At 38.4% G+C, this 19,038-nt stretch overlaps 1 protein-coding gene across 2 annotated transcripts in view; it reads left to right on the top strand.

Moving 5' to 3' along the window:
* The first annotated feature begins 1,394 nt into the window (after positions 1–1,394).
* The window catches only part of slc16a10 (solute carrier family 16 member 10), a 73,778-nt gene continuing 56,134 nt past the window's right edge, over positions 1,395–19,038 (top strand). For both annotated transcript variants that reach the window (XM_057822277.1, XM_057822278.1), the window contains exon 1: positions 1,395–1,879. In XM_057822277.1, coding sequence (XP_057678260.1) covers positions 1,561–1,879 — 319 coding nt within the window. In that variant the 5' untranslated portion in view covers positions 1,395–1,560. The remainder of the gene's footprint in view (positions 1,880–19,038) is intronic.

The following is a 19,038-nucleotide window of genomic DNA, read 5'->3' on the forward strand; positions in this document are numbered from 1 at the left end:
GACAGACATACATATTTGCGGAGTAAAATGAACACGAAGGTGGGGGAGGGGGGTTCGAGTGCGCGCTGCGTGCGGTCATCTTGGCCATAAAAGTGGCGAAAACTAAGCACTTTACACTCATATGGTTGTACAACATCATTTTAAGATGCTAAACTAACACCTTCCCTCTTACATACAAATAACAAATAATACAAACAACTAGTTCACATAGAATATAACCATCTCAACATATTTACATCATTAGACATACAAAAAAATAGTAAATAAATAAAAATAATAACTCAAGAGGAAATTAATTAAGTACTAAACAATTTTGCATGAGCTTCTATACTAGACTTGCATTTATTATTTTGTATCTTATTAAGTGATGTAAAATCTGATTCAAATTCAACCCCAAAAAAAATCTTAAAATTCGGATTTACTTTTTGATTTACGCCTATTCTCGTTCTCAGAATATGCAGCACTTGTCACGTAACAGGACTGGTTGCTATGGGAACGTACGCAGCGGCATACCGCATACCCAAGGAACCTTGCTAAAAGGAGTATTAAAATTGCTAATAAAATCGTTTCGGATAATTTTAGATGCATATATGGTATATTTTTCTTATAGAGTATTCAACGAGGAATACGATAGACCCATTAATAGACTTTCCTGGAAAAATCACCATTTCTTTAAATAGTCTCATGAATAATGAGGTGGCCTGTGAAAACCACCATTGAATATTACAGTAAAGACTTTGCTTAAAGATCTTGGTGAATCACTCTTTGCACATATTTACAGTGCCAAAACTGACTGGCCGAGATTACGTATGAATACTCTTTGGGACTGAAAATAGAACTGATAATCTGCTAAATAATTCCATGGTATTTGATCACACCCAATACTTTTAGCTTTGACTGTGCGGGGAAGCTGAGTGTGCTAAATCTTTGTGTGCCAAATCTATTGGCCCTCTGGGGAAAACTAGCGGATTTTTTTTTCTTCTCTTTTTTCTCGAGGGCGCTTGTGCACCCCCAAATAGATTGCGCCCTGGGCGGTCGCCCACATTGCCCACAGCAAAAACCGCCTGTGCTTAAATATCTGCAGAAAAGCGAGGGGTGTACTCACTTTTGTGATACTCTGTACTTTTATTTTCTTCATTTATTTCTCTTTATATTTATTTATTTATTTATTTTAATTTTGGCACTACTTTGAAGCTATATGTATTATCGTAATGCAGACGATAAACAAAACTTTGCAAGAATGGATTAATCATTTCGACTGGAGGCTGCCCTGAGCACACTGTATCGCAGACATCGCTTGTCCAATCAGAAGCAGGATACCCTGAAGCCCCGCCCCCTCATGCTCGCTATTTATAATATTACCACAGCGGCACTCTTGACTCTTGACAGTTAAGAGTAGATGCTAGATTACCCAGACAGCGGCAGCTGCAGCGTCACCCGTGGATGCTGCCCTCCCCCTCAAACACAGGAAAAGCACATTTCACACCACAACCCGGAGCCACATTTTCACATCACTCTTGCTCTTCGTTCAACTCCAATCCAAAAGTTATCACGTAAACAATGGCACAAGAGACTACCGTCACGGATGGTGATGAGGCGACTCAGGTCCAGGTTCTGGCTGGCGCGCCAGTCGAGGAGAAACAAGCCGAGGGGGAGCCGGTGAAGAAGGAGAACGGGGACAGTAAGGTGACCGTCGCCGAGCAAAGCCCCGAGTGCACGTTTGTACACCCAGAAGGCGGCTGGGGATGGTTGGTCATGCTCGCTGCCATGTGGTGCAATGGCTCGGTGTTCGGGATCCAGAATGCCTTTGGTATCCTCTTCCTCTCCCTGCTACGGGAGTTTGGCTCCGAGCACGATGATGACCTGCGCTTTCGGACAGGTGAGCCCACTCAGATTTGGCGCTAAAAAAAACTGGTTGAGTTATATCTCATGAACCAAACAGAATGTGGTTTTAGCTAGTTTTAGTTCACATTGGAAGAGCTCTTGCTTTACTTAACATTTAAGTGGCAGTGAATGTCTCGTTTATGAACATCGGAATGAATAACACTGAACATGAATTCTCTGAAAGCAATGAAATATTGTTTTTTTGTTTGTTTGTGTTTACTAGCTAACGACTAGCCAGCAAGAAATCCGTTCGTTTCTTGATGTAATGTGACAGTGTCGTGTGTTCGGCACCCTTTAGCTTGTGAATTGTACCATAAACGCAGCGTGTCCACGAGAACTCGCCACGTTTAAATGTAGCTTTTTTTTTTTTCTTAATTCGGAGCCTTCATATTCGCGTGCATAAACCTCTCCAGATGGAATACTTTGCTTGCCACAAAAAGAATGATCATCATTTCTTTGTCCAACATCCAATTTTTGCATCATGCGGTTGCCTAGTACCCCAGGCAGTACTGAAGGTGTGTTAATGTATTCAGTAGTGTGAGTAAATTATAATTTAGTGAGTATAATTAAACTACAAACCGGTTCTTTCAGCACCTGATATGTTTCATAATGAATGAAAGAGAAGATTTCAAGTCAATGAACACAAATTACACATAGGCGGAGTTTGAATTTTTTTTGGCAGAGGGGGCAAACTATATTAAAGACCCCAAAGCGCAGTTTCGGTAATAAAATTAACACAAAAGATATATCCTCGGTTAGTATCTTAGCCCAAGCTCGTAAATACAGGCATCCAGAGGTGGAGTTTGACTTTTGGGGCGGAAGGGGGAGGGGCACAACATGTTGATGACCCAGAAACGCAGTGTCAGCAATAAAATTAACATACAAGACTATTTATTGTAATAAATTGAAAATGAGCTTTTATTGTTTGTTTTCCCATCATTTTTGAGGGGAATTCTAAATCAGGCTGCTTAGGGCTGCTATAATTTTAGCCAAGATCGTCACCCATTGAATATCGTACACCTGCCGGTGGTGGCTCTGTTGTACAATTAGCATCTTTAGTGGGGCAAATTGAAACTCCGCTCACCATTTTGGCGGTGCTCTCTGGTGTTTCATGGTCCACATTTTCAATCCTTGGTTCTTTCTCAGTAGTTGTTGTCCCTTTTGAAAGCTTAGGTTTGAAAAAATTACGTATATCCATCTTGCCTCTTCGGTCCTCGGGTGGTTTTGGCTAAGCAAAGCAAATGACCATCCAAGGCAGTGGTCTCCAAACTATTCCACATGCCCTAGTGGGTGCAGGTTTTCATTCTCACAAAACATGACAACATCTTTTCACCAATCTGGTGTTTTATAAGTGTAATCAGTTGATTGCAGTCAGGTGCTGCTTGTTTTAGTAGAAACCACATTGGTTTAATGGTCTTTACTTGATCATTATTAACAAAAACCAGGACCCACAGCGGCCCTCGAGGACCGGTTTGGAGACCCCTGGTCTAAGGTGCTAGTCACATGATCTGTTCGAAAAATAATTCTGAACTAATATACATACATATATATATTTCATTTCATTCATTTTTTTCTTGTCTGTTTTATTGCTTTACAACTTTTATCGACACAATTTTACGTGAAAACTCTTAATTTAAAAATCATATCTAGAAAAGTCAATTACATTCAATGACACTTTTCGGCCACCTGGGGGGCCATGTCCTCCCTTAAACCCCGCGTAAGAAATTGCACTATTCACCTCATCTGAATGCTCTCTGCACTTTGAGAGGAGCTATGATGTGGCAGTTATGTCAGTCTGATTTTGTATTAATTCACAATGGCATCACACATTCTTCTGAGTGGCAAATGACAAAGTGTTCTCTGATGTTGCCGGTAATAAATAAACTCTTCCATGTCGTTTGACTAAAACAGAGCGTTTGGGAGTGTCAACAGTTAAGTTGATTCAAAAACAGAAAGATCTGAAGTTTAGACATTATTAAAGGTCCCATGCAATCAAAATCCCTACTCTTTTCACACATAAAGTACTATACGTGAAAATGAGTGAAAAGCCTCAAGACCGACAGCCAGAGAGATTCGAGCAAATTACAGCGTGTTCTTGCAAACTGAAGTGATTTCAACACACTCGACTCAAATTCAGTTGATGAAAATACATTGAGTATTTGGTGTAAAATAAGGTCCAAAGCTTATTTAGCTGTCGAACATTAAAGAGTGCTACAGCTCTCACATCTGCCAGTTTTAATACCTAGAAAAATGGTATTTCCAACTCAGAATTTACTGACAAACTAACTACAACGGTATAAAAGTCACATATAAAAGGTATGGCATGGGACGTTTAATAGGATCATATAGAGGCCGGCCTATTTTTCCATTAGCTAGCAATGAAGAAGTGAAATTCAACCATTATTTTGGCATCATCATTGCATACCATTTAATAGTATCTTTGAGAAAAACTGTTGTTTGAATTACCATCTGTTATGGTGTATTCCACCAAGAAAGTTCTTTTCTCTTCAGGTCAAGTTTTATTTTGCTCAAATTATTAGTAGCGACATCTGACAGCACAATGATTTGAGTGCTTGAGTGAACTTATTTTAGCATTCACTCAGACTTGCAGTGATGATGAAACCAATGTGGTAATACTCAACATGTTATGCTTCCTCTTTTTCTTCCATTGATATTTGTTTAGTAGCCCACATTCATCCACTTTCTGCATCTATTGGGGCTCCAGGTAAGGAATCCCTCGGGTCCCCACCCCATCTGTGCATGCCACAAAAATTTAATTTTCGCACATTAAAGTGCACAAGAAAACGTAAACAACGAATAAGGACAAATTAAAAGAAAAATAAAGTTGGCAGACAGTATACATAAAGCACTGTCATAGAAAAACATTTACCGCACCGTATTTTCCGCACTATAAAGCGCAACGGAGTATAAGGTGCACCTTCAATGAACCGCCTATTTTGAAACTTATTTCATATGTAGGGCACACCTCATTATAAGGTGCAGTAGTAGTAGTAGTAGTAGTGGTTGGTGTTGCATTATACAGCCACTAGATGGTGCTGTGCTAAAGAGAATGTCTTGACATGATTACCCATATTGATCCATTTATAGGGCGCATCGGACTGTCTGCTTTTGAGAGGATTGAAGGCTTTTAGGTGCGTTGTTATAGTGTGGAAAATACGGTAATAATATAAATAAAGTCAAACTTACACACTGACAAATTACACACTTAAGTTTCACTTTTCACGAAATTCGCGGGGTTCAATGACAGGGTCAAGTCAAAGACTTCATAATGTATTGACGGGGCGCGGGGCTGATACATAGGGGGCCTATCTCTGTAAAAGCTAACCGAGTGGAAACGCAGACAAAGAGCTTTTACCATTGAAAATTATTTCTAAATAAATGCTTAAATCCCTGAATTCTTCATAGATATGGACGTAAAACAGTCTAGATTCTTGGTTAAAAAAAAAAAACGTGCAGGTAGCATTTATTTTACTTAATATTGCGAATATAAGGCTAGTCAGTAAGGAAATTGGTGGCCGCGATATGTAAAGAAAGCTTTTTCCATTGAAAATTTTTCAGAATAAATGCTTACATTTCTGAATTCTATAGAGCACAGGTATCAAACCGATTCCAGAAAGGGCCAAGTGGGTGCTGGCTTTTGTTCCAACCGATACCGTGCAGTGAGTTTAACCAATGAACGTCCTACTGAAACAAGCAGCACCTGACAAAGTTTAACTGATTACACATGTAAAAGATCTGATTGGTGAAAAGGTGTCCTCTTCATTGGTTGGAAAGCAAACCTGCACCCACTTGGCCCTTTCTGGAATCTGTTTGACACCTGTGCTATAGAGATATGGACGTAAAACAGTCTAGATTCTTGGTTAGAAAAAACGTGCAGGTAGCATTTATTTTACGTAAATATTGCGAACTATAATGCCATTGCTGTAGCGGCTAATTTCTCAGATTGTTTTTTTTTTCACAACGTTTGAAAATGCATGCATGGTACGAAAAATATAATAATTACCTTGAATCCTCGAACAAATCACTCTAGAGACAATCCTTCCTGTTTGTATGCAGTACAGCTTTTGTAGTTTTTCAACTTAAATCCGGCGTTGAGATCGATGCATGTGACCGACTGCTAATAAATGAAGCGGAGTATTGGACGGCCCCCTTCGGCAGTGAATGGGGAATGTATCGTGTCAATACATGATGAAGTTTATGGTCAGGTGCCCCCACAAGGAGGGTTTTCTACTGCGGTGTCATTTCAAATGGCCAATTCTTGTTGTTTCTGTGGAGTACATTTTGGAAAGCCCTCCGAGGGCCCCGTTTATTACTAGGAGACTCAAGCAACTGCATGTCTTGCCTGTCTGCTAGCCCTGCTTCTCAATTTATCCTTAAAACGCTGGAGCTTATTCAGATTGAGAGGTGGGGTACACCCTGGACTGGCCGTCAGCCAATTCAAGTCCCCAAACTATATAAACAAATCCAATCAGACCCTAAACATCATCGTAGTCAATCATATTATAATTTTAACTCATTCTTTTGAATGGATCTTGGCTTTCATGTTGCCGATCTGAAATTTAATATAGTGCCATGCTACTACATTCATGCTTGTTCAAAACAAACTAAATGTAGCAAGCAGCATGTAGTGGAGTAGGGAAATTGCACAGGTGGGTAGTAATGTGTTACATTTACTTGAGCAACTTTTTGAGAAAAATGTGCTTGTATAATTATACCACGGCATACTTTTTACTTTTACTTGAGTAGATTTGTGAAGCAGAAAGGCTCCACTTACTCTTACATTTTCCCTCTTCATTATTCTACTTAGATTTACTTTTTTTTTTTTTTTTTTTGCCAGAGATGCCCACAGTGGCTCTACCGGTTTCATCAATACCAAAATACCAAAATCACAAGACTCCATTATACTAATCAGACTTTTACAGTCACATGTCCACACACAAGCTTGCAGTCGGAAGTCCTATGATTACGCCGGTCTGTTCAATCATGCAACGTCTTTAAAGGGATCCTCGATCTTAAAGACAAGTAATTCTTAAAAGATAAATGTTAGTATGAGTTGTAATTGATATTAAAATCCCTCTTAATGTTTTCGTTTTAATAAAATTTGTAAAATTATTTTAACTGATAGGTCGCCATTCTTGTTGACGTCGCAGTGCGATGACGTCACATGGCCCGCTGCCGAACTTCCAACGTGTCACTCGTTAGCTACTCCAGCATGTCGTCGGTTCTGCTCTTCCAATTTGAACCAGAGCGGAAAAGTAAAGCGCAGGACAGCATTGTCGGTCATTTACAAGACAGGTAGCAAAGGCAAAATGCAGAGCAGGAAATACCTGATAAGACAAAAGTTGGGCAAAACTGGTGATGTACTTGCAGCAAGTGTGTCTCAGTGACAACAGAGCGAGAGAGTGTATGCTGTTGAGAACTCCGGTTTTTGTTAGCAGATCTTCAAGGTGAGCTATTGCGTGGTCAAACTCATTCCAATATAATTATGTAGATTGTTAGCATCCAGAGCTGTCGTGTGCTTTACATACAGTACAGGCCAAAAGTTTGAACACACCTTGTCTTTCGTGCATTTTTATTTTCATGACTATTGACATTATAAACGCTCAGTGAAGTAATAAAACTAGGAATGCACACGTGTGATGTCAGGGTTGGAATTATGTCGTGGCTGACTGTCGTCATTAAATTCATCATCTGATGGGAACAAATCCTGGGATCGAGTGTCCACCATGTCTTGTACATCCAACTCATGTTTAGCTACGTAAGGGTGGCCACTGGACCGCTGCATCGGACGTGTCTGGATCAGTTTGCGTGGCAGCATCACTCATATTAGGTGAATACTGAACAGACACGCTTACTGCCTGATGAACTGACAGTAGAGGTGAATTATTAGCTTCCTCTGTGACAAGCGGTACGCCCGAACATTCGCCTACCGCTGCAGCGACAGGAGCGGCTTGCCTGCTTAAGATAGCGGCCAGCAGTTTCTTGTCTTTAGTGCTTTATTGCGCGAATTTCACTTGTTATCCGAGCACGTTGAGGCTTCTTGTGAGGGGAAAATAGTTGGAACAGCATTTGATTTTAGTCTCTGCTTATATCCAGCCGCTCCGGTGAGCTCTTTCATAAGTTGTTGTTGACTAAAAGCCTTGAACGCGGTAGTAGAAAAATGGCGAGAACAAAGCCTTGGGTTTTTTGGAAGTTTTTTCTGTCAGGCATTTTCCCAAACCTTTCTCCTCTTCTTGTCAATAGGAAATCTGTGGGGACTCTCATCACTCCCCTTGTTTCTATTTGACTGGAAATTGCATCCAAAAGCAGCACATCGTGGCATTTTAATTAGCGAGTTTAGGCAGCAATACACAATTGTTGTACACAATTGAAACATCCCAATTACGTCATTACTCCGAGCCCGCAAAACATGGCGCCAACTATCTGTCAAAATATGTACTAAAAATTATAGAATATTGCCATTGATTTAACATTTTATGTGTTTCTAACAACATGTTTTTGTACAAGAGAACCATTGTGGTTTATTAGAGCCTACGTGTCTTTAAGATCGAGGAGCACTGAAAGCAACATTACTTGAAAGTACGGATTTCAACCTCCCTCCCAGTTTTTATTTGGCACAGATAGATCACGGAAAACCGGAGATTTGATCGTTTTCATTGTAGGAAAATGTATTCTCCACTTGAGGGCACTAATTTTCTTGAACATGGGTGATGATTCATTTCTGTAATTTTTTCTTGTCAGAATTAAATTATTTTTATGTATTTCTTCGGCCTAATACGGTCATGTAATAGGTTATAGTACTGTGTAAAAATACCAGTTCATACAGATGACATTGTGCGAAAGAAAATAATTTTGTTGAAAAAAATAAAAAAAATAAATAAAATCTATAATTGTAAGCAGGTACTCACAATGTTACTCAATACACAAGTGTTCCTTTCACCAAATACTTTACTTCTATGTGTGTAAATTTTTGGGGTGACTAATTTTACTTAACTGATATTATTTCGAAGTAACGCTCTTCTAATTTGAGTAAAATTTTGGGCTACTCTACCCACCTATTGTTGATAACATGGTTAAGATATACAATGCTGTTGTGCACAAAGAGAGAGCAGAGATTCAAAGACTGTGTGAAAACAACGTCCATGGTGCAACATCAAATACTCGGAAATTAGACTGCAACAGTGTAAACATTTTATTGTGCATTTATTCAGTACATTCAAACGCAATTATCAAGGTTTATGCGGGTCATTAAAAAGCATTAAAAGTAATTAAAATGTTTGAGGCATTAAAAATATTGTAAACTTCATGGTTAATTTATTTAAGTTGTCTGATATTATCGGGCAGCCAATAATATCGGCCGATAAAAGCATTTTAAAGTTATATCAGATAATATCGACATCGGTTTTGGGCCAATATGCATGTTGCCTTCAAAGTGAATGTAGAAGCCTTCTGCCTTTGTACAAGGACTGGTCACTGTTTAGCGCAGCAGTTATGCTTAGTGACCATTAGATGTCTCCAAACTAAGATGCTTGGGATTTGTTATCTGAGCAAACAATTTGCATTCATGGTGCAAGAAATGAACAATAATTGATTGAAAAATGAATTATAAACTCATTACATACCTCATTCACTGTACTGAAGTTGTGTGCCTTTGTTATTTTGAGCCAGAATAACTGTGTGAGCCGTATGTGATATGGCAGTGCCTTATTTGGCACTTGACCCCCCCCCCCCCCCCCCAAAAACCCCGATGTTTGCAATTTTTTGATTTCAACAATAAATATAGTGGTGCAATATAGACATTTTTTCTCATAGGTTCAGTAAAAGTTGTTCTAATTTTTCACAGAATGTTTATTGGAAAACCTTGAAGTGGTTACATTTATCATGATTAAAGTATCCAGTGAGGCATCACAATACAATTAGCCATAATACGTTAAGTCCATGACAGCATATATCGGTATCCATCTGATATGTTTCAGATTTTTGGAGTTTGACAATATCGGTTAAAAAGTCATTATCGGACAACTGTACATACAATTTGTATGCATGAAACTATCTGCAGTCGGGCAGGGGCATTAAATTAGTAATGTGACATTAAAAAGTATTAAATGAGATTTGCTGATACCTGTAGAAACCCTGATTATGCTAATTGTTAGTGGTGGGAATCTTGGGGCACATGACGATTCGATTTTGATTCAGAGGCTACGATTCAATTATAAATCGATTATTGATGCACCCCCCCCCCGCCCCCCAGCTATTAGCTGCTTTTAATGTTTCGTACATTAGTTACAAAAAATTAACAAAAATGAAATACTCAAGTTCCCATTCTGTATCAGTAGCTTTAAACTCCATTCAATTAATTTAATGTTGTGAATCAACTGTTAAAGTTGTTAAAATTGCTCCCGTGAGAACATAATTTCCTTTTGGTCTACTTTCGACATGTGTTTTAAAAGTTTTAAAACTGGTTCATCATTTAAAGATTCAAGTCAAGATTTTGCCGATTTAGGAGTATTTTAGATAAAAAGCTAATTAGGTTCGCTACAACAGCCTTCCAGAGAAGTCTACTGCTTTAAGATGGCGGCTGTTTACTATGACGGCGAGTCTGTCATGTCGCATCTAGTTCTATATACATGTGATATCTACTAGAGCATTATGTGGGTGTAGTTTGTAGCGGCTGTCTGCAGCAGTGAGGTATTATTGTTTTTTTATCTAGCGGCAGGAGTTGAGCATGATGCTTACTCTTAGTCCGTTCCTCATTGCGACCGCGCTGACTGTGTTTTAGTTCCGCTTTACTTGGCATATTTCATAAATCGGAATTTGGATGTTTGTGAATCGTTCTTTAATCTTCCACAGCCGAATCGCGAATAATCTAAGAATCGGAAATTTCGCACAGCTCTACTAATTGTAGTCATTATTATGTCATCCCAGCTCCTACTCCCTTATTTTTTTTGTCACCGACATTTACAAATCATATCTGCAGAATTTGTGCTCCTGGAAAGAAAACCATCTGTTGCCCTTTAGAATATTTGACCTATTTATTTGCAGAGCAAACGTAGTATGTTCCAAAATATTGGACTTCTTACTGAAGAAGGTCAAAGGTGATGATGCATGTGAAAACAATGACGTGTCACGGATATCCTGGAATACAAGGTCATTGGCATACTGGGTGTCAGATCAAGTTGCTTTGATGTCATATTCCAGACTGTTTTGATCAGAAGATGATATGCTGAGACATCTTTGGAGCCCGATGCTCCATAAAAGGAACCTCGGCTATGAGGACTTGTAATTCTTAAAAGATAAATGTTTGTATCAGTTATAATAAGTCTTTAAGTACGTATTTCCTTTTACCATAACATCCATTTTCATTGATTTGTATTGAAGAGTAATTACTTGGTTGCTTTTGTCTGGTTCCATCTAAAATCTCAAGATGCATTCTGTTCAACTCTTTATTAACTTTCTTTGCACCCCCCACCATCTTTTCAATCAGCAACTCATTACCGTTAGCAGTTAAGAGCACTTCAGCTCCCTGTAAACTTAAGCTTTACGGATGCCTTGAATGCTCCTAACATCAATTGTGACTTGGCCTTATTTATTCATTAATAGCTCATTTGTGGCCACTGAGGATGCACTATTTGCTAAAGTGGCTATTAATTAGAGTAGTTTCTGAAAGAGCGGAGCGCACTTTTAGCGGAAATGAGGTCCTTAAACTTCGATACCGCTGAACTGTTCTACTGGCTGACCCTGTAAATTTAATCTTTGGGAGCACACGCCCGTACACGTGCAGTTCTTGAGTGCACACACAGTGCCTTTCCCCGAATGGCCAGAGTTCACCGGCTTGCTGTCATAATGATTGGTGTCTTCCCTCAAGTTGAGCTTGGGCAGAGGGACTGTGGGAATGTGAAAAGTTGGACTTAAACCGCGCTTATGTAACTGACAAAGGCCTTCGAAACGTTTCCATGTTATTAACACTCATGGAACAGTTGTCTGACGTGTACAGTAGTACAAGCTTAACAAAATACAAATACAAATGTTGTATCAAAAATGTAAACTTTACAGAACGGTGGTGTGATTTAATTTTTAGTGCATTTGCTAAAACTATGCAGCAGCATCATACTTAGGATACAGTGTCATTTTTGGCAGCCCTTTTAATTTTCGTCTGTCTTTTAGACGTCAATACTTATTAGTCTTCATATTTTAGTCATCTCAAAATGTGTTCGTCTTCGTCTAGTTTTCGTTAACGAAAACTCAAAAGTAATTTCGTCTCGTTTTAGTTGACGTGTACTAAAAATGTTTTCGGCGGTAAAATAAAAAAATTTTACACCAAAAATAGATTGGTAAAAAGTTAAACAAATAAAGGCTTCCAACTATTTCAAATTAACGTTGACAGACGAGCACATAGTGTAGCGTCTACATTTGTGTCCCATTGACACAATGATGAACCCCATTACATTTTATGATCCAAATAAGGATGAATTATAGTGGACTCTGAATGTTTTAAGCCAGACATGTTCAAAGTCCGGCCCGGGGGCCAAATGCGCCCCGTGGTCAAATTTCATCCGGCCCCCAGCCTCTGTCATAAAATCAATAACGTCAGGCCCGCACACAGACTTAACAAATTGGTCAGCAGTACCGCCACCCGCATATGAAGTAGCTTACACACTAAATGCTGCTCCTCATTTACCCACTAAAAGGCAGCAATACATTAAGCAACATTACCCCGTGTGACCCTTTACTCCCAATTTTCTAAAATGGCGACGATCAACAAAAAAAAGATGGCCGACGTTTCAAGGATAGATGGAAATTGGACTATTTCTTCGCTAAAATTAGCGACAACTGTGTCTGCCTCATTTCCAAAGAGACAGTCGCTGTTTTTAAAGAGTTCAATGTGAGGCGATATTACCTAACAAGACACACTGACATGTACGACAAGATTACAGGGAAAATACGTAGCGATAAACTGAAGCAACTTGAAGCTAGTTTAATTTTACAGCAGCAGTATTTCGCAAGAGCCCGAGAGTCGAAAGAAAACGCCACAAAGGCGAGTTGCGAGATGATTGAAATTATTAATTAAAAAATATATATAAAGCAAATGTGACACACAGAATGGCTTGCTAAAATTTGCTTAAATATATTGTTCTACGTAAAGGACGTCAGCCAAGGTCGGCCCCCCCCCATTTTTACCACACGAAATCTGGCCCCCTTTGCAAAAAGTTTGGACACCCCTGTTTTAAGCTATATCTCAGTCAATTTTTATTTTTTTTTTTTAAATCAAATTTTCAGTGCATAATGTTTATGCTTGACATTTGACCCGACAACTTGGCCTTTGACTTAAGTAGGCACAACCCTCCACCTTTTAACCAATCAAAATAGAGGTTCACAAATAGGTCCACATTTTTTGTGTTAAATCATCTTCTTTGACATCCATATTGTATTCATTAAATATAATGGCGTATTACTTAACCTGTGACCTTACAATGACTGATAAAAATAATAAAAATCAAAAATACACACTTGATACATTCTGCTTCTGACAACAATAAGGAACATGCCTTAAAAATACCCATATTTTAAGGTTAAAACTAATCTAAATAACATACGGCATACGTCACTTCCCTCTTTCCCCATTCATTATAAAGACTGAAGTCGATACGAATGGTTTCGCGCGAATTCTGCAAATACGGCACAGCAACAAAAGACACAAAAAGTTTTGTCTGAGGAATAAAAAAAGGGAGGCTACCAGGATATACAGAATAAACATTGGCCTGGCTTTCACTTGCTGGCGTGACACCAGGCATTGCCTAATGCTGATGCGAATGCTATACTAACGCTACGAGTTACATTTAGTGTGTGATGATCACTCAGCACAGACATTTAAAGGCTAAAGCAGCATTGCATATTCTCTCTGGCCAAGATAAGAAAACAAATTTTACTGTGTGTGCATTTGTGCAAGCCTAATAATAAATGAGATAAAATAAAATAATAAATAAGCCTAGTCCAGGGGTCGGCACCCAGTGTTTTGAAAGCCGCATGCAGCGCTTTAGTGCTGCCCTGGTGGCTCCCTGGAGCATTTTCAAAAATGTTTGAAAATGGAAAAAGGTTGAGGGAAATATATTTTTGGTTTTGATACAGTTTCAGTAAGAGGACAGAAATGACAGAAACATTCTTAAGGTTTTCCAATGTGTAGAATAAATATTAAATTTCAACATTTCTGTCAACGAAGGTTTGCGTCATAGCCTGCGACACACGTTTTTATCATCAGGGCGGGATGCCAGGCAGGTGGCTATTGTAAACGAACCGGCAGCAGAGTACCCAGTTGAGAGTGAGAGTAAAAGTGCGATTCCATTACTTCTGAAGAACTTAGAGGAGCGCAAAAATAGATTCAAGAAGTGGATTGTATCGCCAAATTCCACTACTGCTGCATGTTTTTTTTGCAACCCGGGAGAAAATAAAGCGTTGAAAACCGTTCACAGATGGTGAGTACATGAAGGAGACATTCATCAACATATCAGAACACCTATTTGCAGACTTCAAAAACAAAACCGAGATAATAAAGAAACTCAAAGACATGCCCAGATAAGGGGCATGTGTTGCACGTTCCTTTTCGAAATCTCAAAATAAGAAAGACATCAAAAATCTGATTTTTTTTTTATTGCATTTCTATAATTTCAAAAAAGCAATGAAACAATTCATTAATATTGTAATGAAGTTAAATTTCAGTTGGCATCATAATTAGGGCTGCAGCTATCGAATATTTTAGTAATCGTGTAATGGACTGAAAATCTTATCGATTAATCGAGTAATCGGATAAAACATATTTTTTTGGTAAAGAGCAATTATAAATATACATGAGAAAAAAAAGACATTTCATCTAATATTGAACCATTTTCAGTCAATCAGTGTCTTTATTTTTCGATGTACATTGTTGAAAACAGCCAACAATTGCCTCTCAGATGTGACTAGAATAAAAAAAAGACCAATTCACTGCTTTCACTCCAAAAACTTTTAGATCTTATAAAAAATATATATATTTCTTACCTAAAAATGCCATTACGCTTGATAACACACATCAGTTGTGTTTTCCCCACGTGTTTCAATTGAATTTCCATTTGTGTTCCATTTTTTTTTTTTTTTTTTTTTTTTTTCCTCCCCTATTCACTTTTGTTTTTTCAGTCAAATTTTTTGGCATATTATCCTCATGAGTTAATGTTTGTAATCAATATGAATTTGTTATTATTTACTGATTTTAATACATTTTATTTTTCAGTATCAAATGGTCGAAAATGTAACGAGTGTATTTTTACAGTTTGGATGTGACTTTTTTTTTTTTTTTAATTCAGGCAAATTGATGCGCATTAAGTCTTTTCTGTTACAAACAAAACAATGTTAATAAAGTTATATTTTATTATAAGCTGATCTATGTTACTTTTTTTCTTTAATAGAAAAAAAAGAACACAATGTTAGGCAGATGCGTACTTATGATAGTAATATTATAGACTAATGATACTATTTACAGTGGCAGCAGAGAGTTTTGGGATGCGTGTGTGTTTTGGGGTTTACGTCTTCCTTGGGAGGGCGTAATAGAAAATAATTGAGAAGCACTGGCCTAGTCTAAGCAGCTAAACAGGACAGGTTAAAAAAAGAAAAGACAATCAATTCAAAATCAATCAGAACTCATAACATCAATCGACATTGTCATATTTTGGTTAAAAAGAATGTTTTTGATTCGAATCTATGACAGGGTTCAGCAACAAAATTGTCACACTAGTCATTCCTACGGCATTCATCTTAGTGGAATTTTGAACATATGCATCCAATTTTGGCCCTGCCGTTGTGGGAGTGGGCATTACACATTGCAGTATTAAGTTACAGTAAAGCACCTATGAGTATCGTTGAGTTGCCATCCTAATATTGATTGTGTAATGTTTATTTGCAGAGGAAACTGATTACCGTACTTTTTAAGTTACTGCATCTTTAAATGTTAACATTTTTTAGGTCTCCTCTTTTAAGGAGGTTTCAGGGTACGTCATTCAGAAAGTTTCATGGGTAGAGAAATGTTGAGAGGGAGCCAGTTGCTGTTTTGACGATCCAGTTGAGAGCCAATGTGGGCCTAAACATCATAAATCCTACCAAGGACATTTTTATCCTTCTGACATTGGAATTTTCGCCTTTGAAAGGGTACGCATACATACACTATACCTAAAAATGACAGACATAAAAATGAACAGCAGTTGGATTTTGGCCAACTAGAACCGCAATTTGATTGTGTTTTTTAGTGTATATATATATGCCCTTGATGACAGGGACAGTTTGACCGTAGATAACTACGAAACTACATTTTCGTACTACTCTGATGTTGAAGAATGACAGGTTTAAAATTAGATGCGCATACCACAGGCTTATAGACTGTTTTGGAATAGGCACTACCCACCATATCCTTAGGACATGACCTCACCTGTCTTTCCATTCTTTATCTGAAGAGAGCAGATCCCCTTACCGGAACACTTCATTTCGTTGTTGACACATGTCTCAATACAAATAAACTCTATTTGTACTTGTTTATGTTACTACCACCCCAGTTTGTCAGACATGCACTTCTGTATCTTTGATTATTACACCTTGGAGTTACTTTGTTTCTATCCTTTTGGGTTTTATGTCTCCGCTTCATTGCTTCGCTGGACATTCACTTGGAAAGACACAGTAATGTGCAATCAAAATCTGCTTAGACTGATTTGCCATGTAAATGTAATTAATAATTAGTCTACACTAGGGGTTGGCAACCCCTAGTGTAGACTAGGGGTTGTTCAACTGTATGTATATTAGGGCTGAACGATATTGGAAAAAAACTGACATCGCGATTTTGGGGGGGTTGCGATATATATTGCGATATGAAACTAGAAGAATTTTCATTAGTTGACTCAAATAGCTCTGTTTAGGAAGACTTTGGTTGACTTACTATGACCGTATCGTATTCATTAGAGATGTCCCGATCACATGATCGGAAATCGGGCCAATTGTGCCATTTTTCAGAGGATCGGAATCGGGTGCAAAGGACCGGGTATTTAATTAAAAAAATATACAGTGTACCACAAAAGTGAGTACACCCCTCGCATTCCTGCAGATATTTAAGTATATCTTTTCATGGGACAACACTGGAAAAAAATGAGACTTTGACACAATGAAAAGTAGTCTGTGTGCAGCTTATAAAATAAAATAAATTTATTTTCCCCTCAAAAAAGCTCAAAATATTGTCATTAATATCTAAACCCCTGGCAACAAAAGTGAGTACACCCCTTAGAAACTACATCCCTAAATGTCCAAATTGAGTACTGCTTGTCATTTTCCCTCCAAAATGTCATGTGACTCATTAGTGTTACTAGGGCTAGGTGTGCATAGGGAGCAGGTGTGTTCAAATTTGTAGTGACGCTCTCACACTCTCTCATACTGGTCACTAAAAGTTCCAACATGGCACCATATGGCAAAGAACTCTCTGAGGATCTTAAAGGCGTATTTTTGCGCTACATGAAGATGGCCAAGGCTACAAGAAGATTGCCAACACCCTGAAACTGAGCTGCAGCACAATGGCCAAGATCATCCAGCATTTTAAAACAGCAGGGTCCACTCAGAATAGGCCTTGGGTCGGTCGTCCCAAGAAGCTGAGCGCACGTACTGAGCGTCACATCCAAATGCTTTTTTTGAAAGATCGTCGCAGGAGTGCTTTCAGCATTTATAGATTTTCATGTTTTAATGAGGATAGTATGCGAACAATAACAGACGGGGGGAAAATAAGTAAGTGAACCATCACATTTACTATTTTGTGGCCCCCCCCTTTGGCAGCAATAACTTCAAAAAGATGCTTCCTGTTGCTGCAGATCAGTCTGGCAGATCGATCAGGACTAATCTTGGCCCATTCTTGTACAAAACTGCTGTAGTTTAGTCAGACTCCTGGGATTTCTGGCATGAATTGCTGTCTTTAGGTCATGCCACAGCATCTCAATGGGGTTTAAGTCTGGACTTTGACGTGGCCACTCAGAACGTGTATTTTGTTCTTCTCAAACCATTTTGAAGTTGATTCTGTGTTTTGGATCATTAACGTATTGCAGGATCCATCCTCTATTTTTAGCTTCAAGTGTCTGACAGACGGCCTCAGGTTTTCCTGCAAAACATTACTCCCAAAACAATTCAACTTTGGTTTCATCAGTCCACAAAATATTTTAACAACTGTGGAGTGTCCAAGTGCCTTTTTGTGAACATTAAACGAGCAACAGGGTTCTTTTTTTTTTTTAACCTCTGAGTATTCTGCGCTGAACTTTTGTTGTCATCTTTGGTGGACGGCCACTCCTTGGGAGAGAAGCAACAGTGCCAAACTCTCTCCATTTGTAAACAACTTCTCTGACTGTCGATTGATGAACATCCAGACTTTTAGAGATGGTTTTGTATCCTTTCCCAGCTTTATACCAATCAACAATCCTTGATCGCAGGTCTTCAAAGAGCTCTTTTGACCGAGCCATCATGCACATCGGACAATGCTTCTCATCAAAACAATTCTTACCAGGTGTGTGTTTTATAGTGGGCAGGGCAGCTTTAAACCACTGATCAGTGATTAGGCACACACCTGACTTAAATTGTTTGGTAAAATTTGGTTTCAGTTGCTCTTGAAGTCTCCTTAGGCAGAAGGTTCACTTACTTATTTTTCCCCCGGCTGTCATTGTTTGCATACTATCCTCATTAAATTATGAAAACCTAAAAATGTTTGGGTGGTTTAAGTTAAAGCAGACACTTTTTTTTCCCATCTGTGTGATTTTGACAAAGACAGCTCACATCTGATGGTGATTTATGCAGAAATGTGAGAAATTCCTAAAAGTTCAGATACTTTTTTACACCGCTGTATATTTAGCAGTTTTTTTGTTGTTGTTGTGGGAATATGTGTTTGAACGATTTGTTAAGAGCATTGTAAAAAAAATTTTTTTTTAAATGTTAGCATTTTCTAGCATTTAACCTAGCGGACTTTTGCTATGCAAGTTAGCCAATCGTTCTTTTGTTTCACTTCGATTCTAATTTATTAATTTTTTATACCGTTTGAGGCTAGGCTCCGGTATTTTAATTTTTAAATGCATTTATTGTTTTTGCATGGTTTGA

The sequence above is a fragment of the Corythoichthys intestinalis genome, chromosome 19 (genome assembly GCF_030265065.1).
Source record: "Corythoichthys intestinalis isolate RoL2023-P3 chromosome 19, ASM3026506v1, whole genome shotgun sequence".
NCBI lineage: Eukaryota > Metazoa > Chordata > Actinopteri > Syngnathiformes > Syngnathidae > Corythoichthys > Corythoichthys intestinalis.